General features: G+C 29.5%; 1 protein-coding gene across 2 annotated transcripts in view; it reads left to right on the top strand.

The window, feature by feature from the left end:
- The window catches only part of LOC126738683 (neprilysin), a 42,392-nt gene extending 30,013 nt beyond the window's left edge, over positions 1–12,379 (top strand). For both annotated transcript variants that reach the window (XM_050444120.1, XM_050444119.1), the window contains 4 exons: positions 7,474–7,541; positions 7,608–7,738; positions 7,793–7,957; positions 12,105–12,379. In XM_050444120.1, the coding sequence (XP_050300077.1) occupies positions 7,474–7,541; positions 7,608–7,738; positions 7,793–7,957; positions 12,105–12,284 (544 nt within the window). In that variant the 3' untranslated portion in view covers positions 12,285–12,379. The remainder of the gene's footprint in view (positions 1–7,473; positions 7,542–7,607; positions 7,739–7,792; positions 7,958–12,104) is intronic.
- Positions 12,380–13,321: the final 942 nt, after the last annotated feature.

Here is a 13,321-nt window from a genome sequence, read left to right as displayed (position 1 = left end):
AAAAATACCATTGAAAAAAATTTATTTAATAAAAACTATACAAAGCTTTCCATGCTGTGTATAAGTAATTAGAAATAAAGAATAATGTAAATTATAGTTAATTTTCTGTAACCTGAGAGAGTAAATTATTTCATAAATAATTTTTCTCTTTTAAGGCAATTATTTTATGCTATAAAAACGTTTTTTATTAATACAACCCTTACACCCCCCACCCACCCCAAACAACTTACCAGTAAAAAATTCTTTTGAAAAATCACCGTTTTTCGTACAATCTTATAACACTGTTTTTGTATTAAATATTTATTAATTTACATATATATAATTATAAAAAATTTAAATAAAAAAACTGAGGTATTAGATTGGATATTAATGACAAAACTAGCTGTTATTAATGTGTATTACTTTGGAAAACAAAGATTTTTGAAATGAATTTCTTACTGGTAAGTTGTGTGGGGTGGGTGGGGGGGTAAGGGTAGGATTAATGAAAAATAGATTTTTTGCAGAAAATAAGTACCTTACAGGAAAAATTTTGTAATTTACTAAGGAAATTCAAAAAAATACCATTAAAAAAGGTTGATTTGATAAAAACTATACAAATCTTTCCACGCTGTGTATAAGTCGTTGGAAATAATTTAAATCCGGAGACAAGGCAAATATCATCAATTATCGACCTATTAGCGTAATAAATAATTTTTCAAAAATCTTTGAAAAGTGTCTTAAAAACAGATTATTAACATATTTAAAGAAAAAAAAATAATATCCGAACACTAATATGGTTTTCTTAGTGGATCTAGTACCACAGACGCCCTCTGCCATCTTACTAAGCAAATTACAAATTCACTCGACTATAATAAAAAGTGTATTGGGGTATTCTCAGATCTGGCAAAGGCCTTTGATACCGGCTTCTTGATATGTTGTCCAGATCCGGCATGGGAGGCACGTTCTTAAATTTATTGAGAAACTATTTAACAAGTAGACAACAATTTTTTAAAATAGAAAGTATTTTGAGTGAATATTGGGATTCCTCAAGGAACCGTACTGGGCCCATTACTCTTCATTTTGTATATTATTTCACTAACGGATCTAAAAATTGTGAACGGATTTGTAATATGTTATGCCGACGACACAGCAGACGTCATTTTTTCAGATAACACTTGAAGAGCACACGGGAAAACGATGTTCAAAAATAAGAAATGTCCAGAAAAGCGTTTTTTAATCAAAATTCGCATTATTAGCAAGCCTGTTATGTATTTTTACCATATATTAAACATATAAACTTAACTTTATATTCTATTATTCATGTAAACATAGTTTTTAAGCCTTAAGATCTGCCGAACTAAAGATATTCCTTAAAATGCAATGTATTTACCTGTTTTTAATGGGAAAAATTATGAAAGTCCGGTTTTTCTGTATTAAATTTAATGGCAACATAGATACACTTTTGTGATAACTTATTCTAACTTATATTGTTGTTTTTATTGAAGCGGTAAATTTTGTACTTATTGAACTCGGTGATATTTTAATGTAATTTTCCCATAGGTACTTGCTGGACCTAAAAATAACGCAACATTAAATTTGATTTTAATCTTTCTTTTTTTTAATGTCATACCCTGATTAATTAATCTAGGGGCCTAAATTCGCTTCCTAAGTCCATTTATGGGGTAAATTTAATAGAAATTCCTGCGACTTTTCGCTACAGTATTTCGATAACTTTGTAATATCTGCATATTTTTCTTTAGACAACGACAATAAATCTAAAAGAGGAATATACATTTTTCTATAATATTGGTTTACCTTTAAAAATTTCCTACCTTGATATAGATGATCCGGAAGTCTAAATTCACCACTTTGATTTGATATGAAAAGTTTTTCAACAATATCAGCTGATTTCCATAAACCATTGTATGAAACGCGATAATACGCTAGTCTTGGATGGTCAATAGAAAATTTTATTTCCTTTATAGGCCTGCAAGGAAAAGGACATTTCTTCTATAAAGCGGTCCCAACAGCGAAAATATTGTTGATTTGTGTCTTCTACATCGAACGGAGCTGGTTTTAGCCTAGATGATCGTAGGACATCAATCCAATCGGAAGGAGTTTCTGTTTTTGATTTTTGGTTTACCAAACCAAAATCTTTGTCACACTCCATGTATGAGTGACCACGTATCGGAAACGTCATCTGAACCTCTTTCAACCTTCTTTCATAGTGTATGATATGATGCAAAAATCGAAAAACAGAATAATTTTTATTCTGCCCTCCGCAAGAATCACAAAAACTCTGAAGGCGTTTAACGTTGGCAGGTAAGTAGTTGTAAATATAATGATGTAGAAGGGAACAGACATTGTCACTTCCTTTTTTTCCTATTACTTCACTATTTGCTGATTTGAGAGCACATGCAAATTAAATAAGTAAAGTGACAGTTGCCGGCTATAATATACATCATTGGTTGAAATGTTAGGGATTGGCAAATTTTTTGAGTAATCCATACAAATTGATTCCAAGTCTGCCTGTTGTCTTGCGGATTTTTTATGTTCTTTTTCTATCATAAAATGTGGTAGCTCTAGCAAGGTGTATTTTTTTTCTGTCTCAGGTTTTTTCAGTTCACTCAAAACCACCAATTTTTTTGTCGTTTTCGTTTGCCTTAGACAACTTTGATTCTAGATTTTTTATTTTCACAGTTATTTCATCACACTGAGAGCAAGTGTCCGAGCGTGAATAACCGAAGCTAATATTAAATTTTTCGTTGAAAATTTCTCTATAGCGATTGTAGGATAGTTTGACCTCTGGATACTTAGTTTTAAATAGGTCATACATTTTAGAAACATTAAGTTCCTCAGAAAGGTATGTCTTTTGGGTTTTAGCTATGCTGTAATGGCTAGATCTGCTTTTAAATGATAAAATATGCTCACATACCTTAGTAATCGTAGCCTCTAACAGTTTATGTGGTCCGTTGTTTCTAACGTCTGATAAGTGGACTTTCATCATTATTTCAAATTACGCATCGACTTTCATCGTTTTTCCCGAGTATGCGATATATTTATAAATGCATGTTTCTATGTGACTGGCATCGATATTCCCGTTTATTTAGATACCAAGAGATGCATCACTTTAAAAGGATACATTTGATGTATAAAAATCAATTTGTGAAAAAATGGACTTTCATCGTTTTTCCCGTGTGCTCTTCACTTGGGATAAAGTAAGGAGAGGCACAATAATGGGCATTCGTAAAATAAAAATATGGTTAGACACATTTAAGCTCTCACTCAACATAACTAAAACATAGTATATTGCATTTTCTTTAACTGAAGCAAACCGCCCAACATTAACTAGCCCATGTAGCTTACGATACTCAACATGAAGATGTTATTAAAGAGGTCTGTTTTAGAAAATAATCACCTTAGAGGAAAAATTTTGTAATTTACACAGGAAATTCAAAAACATACCAATCAAAAAGATTGATTTGATAAAAACTATGCAAAGCTTTCGATGCTGTGTATAAGTGATTAAAAATAAAGAATAATGTAAATTATAGTTAATTTTCTGTAACCTGAGAGAGTAAATTATTTCATAAATTATTTTTTTCTTTTAAGGCAATTATTTTATGCTATAAAAACGTTTTTTATCAACACTACCCTTACACCCCCCACCCACCCCAAACATTTGCCCAGTAAGAAAATATTCTGAAAAATCACCGTTTTTCGTATATAAAATAGCACTGTTTTTGTATTAAATATTTATTAATATACATATATATATAATTATTTAAATTTTAAATAAAAAAACTGAGTTATTAGATTGGATATTAATGACAAAACTAGCTGTTATTAATGTGTATTACTTTGGAAAACAAAGATTTTTGAAAAGAATTTCTTGCTGGTAAGTTGTGAGGGGTGGGTGGGGGGGTAAGGGTAGGGTTAATGCAAAACGGGTTTATTGCAAAAAATAATCACCTTAGAGGAAAAACTTTGTAATTTACAAAGAAAATTTAAAAAGTACCAATCAAAAACATTCGTTTGATAAAAACTATGCAAAGCTTTCCATGCTGTGTATAAATGAATAGAAATAAAGAGTAACATAAATTATACTTAATTTTCTGTAACCTGAGAGATTAAATTATTTAATAAATTATTGTTTTCTTTTAAGGCAATTATTTTATGCAATAAAAACGTTTTTTATTAATACAACCCTTACACCCCCCACCCACCCCAAACAACTTACCAGTAAAAAATTCTTCGGCAAAATCCCTGTTTTTCAACATGATACGCATGGACCTGACAAGTTCTCGTCTTATATTATACAGTATATTTGTTTCATACTATAAATTTTAATGTAATTTTGACTGAACGTTTTAAATTTTAATCGGTAAATAACCTCCTTAAAATAGGCTTATAAAAACATTTGGACACCCTGTATGTTAAAAATTTTAAAAAAAATTAGACTAGTTCAAAGTCTTTCTTGAAAAAAATTACTAAAATCCATGCATAGAAAGTCAAGATAATAGAATTCTTAGTGCAGGAGTGTCTGTAAGAAACACAATAATTTGTCTTTAATTTCCAAGCAACACTTCATATATTATTATTATCGTTAAATATAAATGATTTAATGATGTTTTAGTAAATTTTTGGTTATGGTATATTAATTATCAACCGTATATGGTCAAAGTATATTTATGAAACCGAATTTACGTATATCATATATTCAAGAATATCAATTTGCTCGAAACAAAAAAAGGATTTAAAAATTAAATTTATTTTAGAAAAATGCTGCAAATCTCATTCTATTAAAGGCATTTTATAAACATCTTTAAACATTATACAATATACTATACTTAAACGTTTAACTTTTATGAAATAATAATTTTATACTATTAACATGTAATAAACCATCTTGTTAAACATGAATAAAACATAATATTAAATATTTCAACGTATATCACGCGGTCATTTTACCCGATATTTATAGTTGAATTAATCTAGTTTAGTTTTTTGTGCTTTTTAAGGTTTTTTTATCTTTTCTCTCCTTGCAGCCTTATGTATTTTGTAGCTTGTGTCCGATATTTCTTTAAACTGTTAACAATATTTTTACAAAACACTTCACAGAACATTTTGTATTTTATTTCATGAAGATACTTTCACCAGTTTTTTAGATATAATACTTTGGACTGAGAAGTCACTTCACTATTTAACATCTTTCCTTAAACACTACTGCCTAAAAAATCCAATATTTCCAAAACTATTAGTCAAATTAATATAAACTATACGCAATGTTTTTACAAAACCCTTTAAAGAATATTTTGCTTTTTGTTTAATAGAAATGCTCCCTCTACTTTTTTAGATACAGGAATTTGAACTGAGTGGTCACTTTGAGGGTCAAACGTCTCCCTTGGACCCAACTGCATTAAATGTCTAATATTTCCAAAATTACTGCTTGAACTATTTTGAATTATGAATAATGTTTTTACAGAATACTTTAAGGATTATTCTGCTTCTTATTTCATGGAGATACTCCTACTACTTTTTTAGATACAGGACTTTGAACTGAGTGATCACTCTGAGGGTCTCCCTTGGACACTACTGCCTAAACAGTCAGAAACACAGTAGTTAATGCTTGAAAAAACTAAAATAAGCCTTTTCTAAGCTGTTACAGTTGAGCACGACATGCTCTCTTTACACAGTTATTAGGAGAAATTTAAAACCAGTGTCTGCAAAGTGGCTTATTATATATTTAAAAGCGATTCGAACTGGGAAAACTTAAGGCTGTTTTTCCTATTTTTCTCATAGTTTTTAAAAGAAATTTAATTACAATTAGGAGGGAAGCAAATAATTTTTTTTTGCAAGAAAACTAGGAGTACGTATTTGTCCAGTTTTTCTTCATTTACTCAAAAACTGGGCATTTTCTGAAAAAAACGCATAAAACATTTTTAAAAGAAAAATCAATTTCCTTTCATTTGATATGCATTACAAATCTCAAAACTTTTTTATACTCCAAAAATAAGCCAAATGACACCTTTATGCAAAAAAAATTCAATTATCTATAATTTGGTGTGCCTTACAGCTAGAAACTAGGAAAATAATGTATTCATGCAAAAAAACTAGGAGCACGTGTTTGTTCAGTTTTTCCCCATTTATTCAAAATCTGGGTATTTTCTGAAAAAATCGTTTGAGACATTTTTAAAAGAAAATTTAATTTCCTTTCATTTGATATATATTACAAACCTCAAAACTTTTTTATATCCAAAAAATGACACCTTTATGCGAAAAAAACTAGGAGCACCTATTAGTTCAGTTTTTCCTCATTTACTTAAAAACTATGCATTTTCCAAAGAAAAGTCGAAAGACATTTTTTAAAGAAAATTCAATTCCCTATCATTTGGTGTGCTTTACAGCTAAAAACGAGGCAAATAAAATATTTATGCAAAAAAACTAGGGGTACGTGTTTTAATTTTTCCCAATTTATTCAAAAACTGGGCATTTTCACAAAAAAATGTATAAGGCATTTTTTTACGAGAATTTAATTTCCTTTCAACTGCAGTACATTACGACCTTTAACCATCACTATTTTATACGATTTTCAAAGATTCTTAGGACTCAGATGATGTTAAATTCCGAAAAGTCAATTTTTCTAGTTCCGCCATTTTCAGTTCTCAGTTACATCTTCAATCGCCTGGAAAAAATTATTTTTTTACATTATAATGACCACTACACCAGACCAACACTATTTTTTTATGATCGTTCAGGAAAATTGGGGCTAAAATGGGTTTTAATCTCAATTAAAGTCAGGATAGTCAAATTTCCTATGTTCCTTTTTCTCTGCTGGTTTTTTTCAAAATTCCTAATTTTCTATCACTCAAATCGAAAAATTTATAGAATTGAAAATTGTAGAACTTTCCTTTTTCTAAAAGAATGTTCTCTAGCAATTTTCTCCTAAACTTGCTATTTTCCAAGATATTTTCATTTAGGAACCACGACTCATCTTTTCCTGGCAAGCTGGTTTATTCATATTTAAAATGCCTGGAAAATTTTAAAAAATCACTTCCAATTTATTCGGAAAACCGAACAGAAGTGTTTCCACTCCAGGAAGGAATTCACATCTATGTTTCCATAAATTCCTGGCTTAAAAAGACTGGAATAAATGAAGAATTACTTTAAAATACTCGAAAACCCTAAGGAAAGCTTTCGCATATATGCTAGGAAGAAACTTCAAATATCTGGAATAAAAATATAAATTCCCGGAAATCCCATGAGAGAATAAAAACCCTTACGGTCCTGTAGAAAGATAAAACCCTACTACCCCTAAAGGGACTTATTTTCTATCAAAATAAGTCCCTTGCATATATCAGTTTTTTGTATGCAGCTAATATGATAACCAAAAATAAACGTTTATTTAACCATCGTGTGTTGCTTGGGCATGCCATTTGAAAAATCCCTCTCGGTTTATCCTGTAGCTTTAAACATTAATGAAATAAATTGCAGGGTTTTAAACTATGGTTCGATCGGTTCGATACTGGGTCACGAGCTAACACACGGATTCGATAACACCGGTAATAAATTATTTCTATAACAAAAAAAAAGACAAATATACCGATTTTCCGTCTTTTTTTTTATAGGAAGAAAATACGACATTTACGGTAATTACATACAGTGGTGGACGAACAAAACGATCGATACCTTTGAAAATATGACCAAATGTTTCGTTGACCAGTATGATAATTACACCCTCGATGGGGTTAAGGGACATGTATGTACATTGATTGATCGATTTTCTCTTGTAATTTATTTTTATTGTTTTTAGGTTAAAGGCAGAGTGACTTTGGGTGAAAATTTAGCGGATAACGGGGGCGTGAATCAGGCTTATATGGCTTACAAACGTTATCGGAAGAAATATGGGGAAGAAGCGAAATTGCCGGGGTTCGAGGGGTATTCCAGTGATCAAATGTTTTATATTGCTTATGGCAGTGTAAGGAATAGTAAATTAAATAAAACATTGTTGTAAAGAATTAAATTTTCTATAAAAAAGTCTTATAAAATATTTTAATAAGAGGTTTGGTTTAGGAGATAAAGCAGTTCGAACATTAATAATCAATATCCATATTTCGCCCAATATCTTCGATAATATTGATTTTAGGGTGAATAGTAAGGAGTTAAAAGTTGTAGAAATTTTAATTTCCTATAAAAAAGTGTTATAAAATATTTTCATAGCAGCTTTGGTTTGAGAGATAGAGCAGTTTGAACTTTAATGGACAAGTTTCATATTTCAGCGGATAACTTGATTAATATTGATTTAAAGGTAATTGACAAAGAATACAAAGTTTTAGAGAATTAAATTCCTTATAAAAAAATATTATGAAATATTTCTGTAGGAGCTTTAGCTTAGGAGATATTACTGTTTGAACTTGCAATAAAGTTGAATGAGCTCTTAAGCCATATTTCGCCCAGTATCATGGTTAATATTGATTTTAGGGTAATCCATAAAGAATTTAAAGTTATAGAAAATTAAATTTCCTATAAAAAAGTATTAGAAAATATGTTGATGAGAGCTTTAGTTTAGAAGATAGAGCAGTTAGAATCTTTATTAAAGGTAAATGAGGTATTAAGGCACCTTGAGCCATATTACACCCAATATCTCTGTTAATATTGATTTTAGCAAAATCAATGAAGAATTCAAAGTTGTAGAAAATTGAATTGTTTATAAACAATTTTAATAAAAAAATTTAATAGGAGCTTTGGTTTAGGAGACACAGCAGTTCGAACTTTAATAACCAAGATTCATATTTTGGCGGATATCTTGATTAATATTAATTTAAGGATAATTTATAACGAATAGAAAATTTAAAAAAACTTAATTCCCCATAAAAAAGTTTTATAAAATATTTCAGTAGGAGCCGCTTAGGAGATATTTCAGTTTAAATTGCATAAAGGTTGAATCGCCTTCTGAAACCCATATTTTCCTCAATTTCTTGATTAATATTGATTTGAGGATAATTCATAAAGAATAAAAATTTTTTAAGAACCTAATTGTCTATAAAAAATTCTTATGAAATATTTCAGTAGGAGCCCTGGTTTAGAAGATATAATTGTTTGAACTTGCATAAAAGTTGAATGAGGCCCTGGACGGCCTTAAGCCATATTTTGTCTAATATCTTGGTTAATATTGATTTTAGGGTAATCAATAAAAAATCAAAAGTTGTAAAAAATTCAATTTCCTATAAAAAACTTTTATAATTTTTTTTATGGGAGCTTTGGCTTAAGAGATATAACAGTGTGAACTTGCATAAAATTTGAATGAGGCACTGGAGGGCCTTAAGCCATATTTTGCCCAATATCTTGGTTAATATTGATTTTAGGGGAATCAATAAAGAATCAAAAGTTGTAAAAAATTCAATTTCCTATAAAAAACTTTTATAATTTTTTTTTATGGGAGCTTTGGCTTAAGAGATATAACAGTGTGAACTTGCGTAAAAGTTGAATGAGGCACTGGAGGGCCTTAAGCCATATTTTGCCCAATATCTTGGTTAATATTGATTTTAAAGTAATCAATAAAGAATCAAAAGTTGTAAAAAAATCAATTTCCTATAAAAAATTTCTATAAATTTTTTTTATGGGAGCTTTGGCTTAAGAGATATAACAGTTTGAACTTGCATAAAAGTTGAATGAGGCACTGGAGGGCCTTAAGCCATATTTTGTCTAATATCTTGGTTAATATTGATTTTAGGGTAATCAATGAAGAATCAAAAGTTTTAAAAAATTCAATTTCCTATAAAAAACTTTAATAATTTTTTTTTATGGGAGCTTTGGCTTAAGAGATATAACAGTGTGAACTTGCATAAAAGTTGAATGAGGTACTGGACGACCTTAAGCCATATTTTGCCCAATATCTTGGTTAATATTGATTTTAGGGTAATCAATAAAGAATCAAAAGTTTTAAGAAATTCAATTTCCTATAAAAAACTTTTATAAATTTTTTTATGGGAGCTTTGGCTTAAGAGATATAACAGTGTAAACTTGCATAAAAGTTGAATGAGGCACTGAACGGCCTTAAGCCATATTTTGTCTAATATCTTGGTTAATATTGATTTTAGTGTAATCAATAAAGAATCAAAAGTTGTAAAAAAATCAATTTCCTATAACAAACTCTAATAAAGTTTTTTTATAGGAGTTTTGGCTTAAAAGATATAACAGTGTGAACTTGCATAAAAGTTGAATGAGGCACTGGACGGCCTTAAGCCATATTTTGCCCAATATCTTGGTTAATATTGATTTTAGGGGAATCAATAAAAAATCAAAAGTTGTAAAAAATTCAATTTCCTATAAAAAACTTTTAAAATTTTTTTTTATGGGAGCCTTGGCTTAAGAGATATAACAGTGTGAACTTGCATAAAAGTTGAATGAGGCACTGGACGGCCTTAAGCTATATTTTGTCTAATATCTTGGTTAATATTGATTTTAGAGTAATCAATAAAGAATCAAAAGTTGTAAAAAATTTAATTTCCTATAAAAAACTTTTACAAATTTTTTTTATGGGAGCCTTGGCTTAAGAAATATATTAGTTTGAACTTGCATAAAAGTTGAATGAGGCACTGGACGGCCTTAAGCCATATTTTGTCTAATATCTTGGTTAATATTGATTTTAAGGTAATCAATAAAGAATCAAAAATTGTAAAAAATTCAATTTCCTATAAAAAACTTTAATAATTTTTTTTTTATGGGAGCTTTGGCTTAAGGGATATAACAGTTTGAACTTGCATAAAAGTTGAATGAGGCACTGGACGGTCTTAAGCCATATTTTGTCTAATATCTTGGTGAATATTGATTTTAGGGTAATCAATAAAGAATCAAAAGTTGTAAAAAATTCAATTTCCTATAAAAAACTTTAATAATTTTTTTTTATGGGAGGCTTGGCTTAAGAGATATAACAGTGTGAACTTGCATAAAAGTTGAATGAGGCACTGAACGGCCTTAAGCCATATTTTGTCTAATATCTTGGTTAATATTGATTTTAGGGTAATCAATAAAGAATCAAAAGTTGTAAAAAATTCAATTTCCTATAAAAAACTTTTATAAATTTTTTTATGGGAGCCTTGGCTTAAGAGATATCACAGTGTGAACCTGCATAAAAGTCGAATGAGGCACTGGACGACCTTAAGCCATATTTTGTCTAATATCTTGGTTAATATTGATTTTAAGGTAATCAATAAAAAATCAAAAGTTGTAAAAAATTCAATTTTCTATAAAAAACTCTAATAAAGTTTTTTTATAGGAGTTTTGGCTTAGAAGATATAACAGTTTCAACTTTATATCTTTATAGCAAAAAAGTTGAATGTGGTACTATACCACCTTAACTCATATTTTTTCCAATATCTTGGTTATTATTGATTATAGGGTAATCAATAAAGAATTCAAATCAATAAAAAACTTAAATTTGGCAACATGGCTTTAGAGACCCGTCCAATTGTTTTTTTTATCACTTCCGGTTTGACCGGAATGATTTTAAGGCTTATTGTATATTTTACGTTCATTTGATATAATGACACTCAATCTAATTTTGACAAATCTGTCTTTTTAATAAAAACAAAGGGAATAGACTTTATTTTTCTTGCCATCTCTTTCTAACACATTATTTTAACTATAGGTTTGTCTTCGTCTAACGCATTGTTTTATGCGAACTAATATTTTACACTACTCAAGAGAATGTATCGAACAAAAACAGACTTATGATTAAAATAGTGTACTAGAAAGAGATAGGTAATGAACATTGTGAGGAGTATTTATCTTGCTCTTATGCACTATATTGGGTATAAATGTGTCTTTGTCTAATACATTACAAACTATTTAAATATGAAAAGTTATTATTTTTCATAAGACAAATGTGTCGAACAAAGACAATCTTATAAGGAAAATAGTGCATTAGAGAGAGATGCGATCAATGGGAAAAGTATGATAAAGGGTTTCAAGGATTACCGAAGATATCCGAAGTTAACCGAAGGCTCAGAATATGATTTTTGGATCATTCTTTGAGATTTTGCTCGTATATACTCGGAGTATTTGTTGACATTATATCTATCTTTTATTAATTTTATAAAAACATATCTTCTGTCTTTGTCTAGATTTGGTGCGAAACCACCTCCGTAGATGACCTAAAACTGCAACTAGAATACGACGAGCATTGTCCAAACGCAATCAGAGTCATCGGAACTCTGCAGAATTCTGAAGAGTTCAGCGAAGCCTTTAGCTGTCCCGTGGACAGTTACATGAATCCAAAAAGGAAAAAGTGCAAAATTTGGTAAAATAGGGACCACATTATAGTTACTAAGCAAGTTCTGAAAGTGTGATATTTGTATATTAGCTGTGGCAATCGAATAAATAAACGCTATTTCGTTTCTTTTCGTTGAATTTTTTTTTTGTATTTTTCATAAGATAATGTGCTAGAGAAAGACAGACTCATGTCAATAACGATGTGTAAGACAAAGAGGGATATACATATACGAAAATTGTGGTGTCTTATGTTAAAGAATTTTTTGTCATGGCACTCTATATGTTAATGTGAATTTCACCTGTCACTTGTCAAGTAAATAAATTCAAAAAGTGAAATTCCACGATATTAATGAAATAAACGCTAGTTCGTTTCTTTTCGTTAAATTTCGACATTACTCGGGTTTTTTGCATATTTCAAGATGGTAACCTCTTTTTTTCTCTATTTTTCACAAGTTAATGTACCTACTAGAAAAGGACCAACTTATGTCAATAATAGTGTGTAAGACAAGGACGCACGCATGAATTGTATATTTCTTGTCTTGGCACTCTGTGCGTTAGTGTGGTTTTTACCTGTCACTTGTCAAGTAAATAATTCAAAATTTCGACTTTTTTCGTGAAAGTTCGTTTTTGCTAATTTGCGCGATATCAATCAGATAAATAAACGCTAGTTTCGTTTTTCTTTCGTTAAATTTCGACAATATACGGTTTTTTCATATTTCAAACCGATTGCCTATAATTTTTTCCTATTTTTCTTAAATTAATGTGTTAGAAAAAGACAGACTTATGTCAATAACAATGTATAAGACAAAGAAGGATATATACGAAAATTTCAAGGCATTTTTTGTCATGGAACTCTATCGTTAATGTCTCTGTCACCTGTCACTTGTCAGGTAAATAAATTCAAAATGTCGATTTTTTTCGTAAAAGTTCCTTTTTTTTTAATTTCACGCCATTAATCAAATAAATAAATGCTATCTCCTTTTTTTTCGTTAAATTTAGACATTGTTCGGTTTTTTTTATATTTCAAAACGGTTGCCTATTTTTTCACTATTTTTGATAAATTAATGTG

Source organism: Anthonomus grandis, chromosome 7 (genome assembly GCF_022605725.1).
Source record: "Anthonomus grandis grandis chromosome 7, icAntGran1.3, whole genome shotgun sequence".
Classification (NCBI taxonomy): Eukaryota; Metazoa; Arthropoda; class Insecta; order Coleoptera; family Curculionidae; genus Anthonomus; species Anthonomus grandis.
Note: the sequence above shows the minus strand (reverse complement) of the source record. Positions and strands in the feature narration are given on the sequence as shown.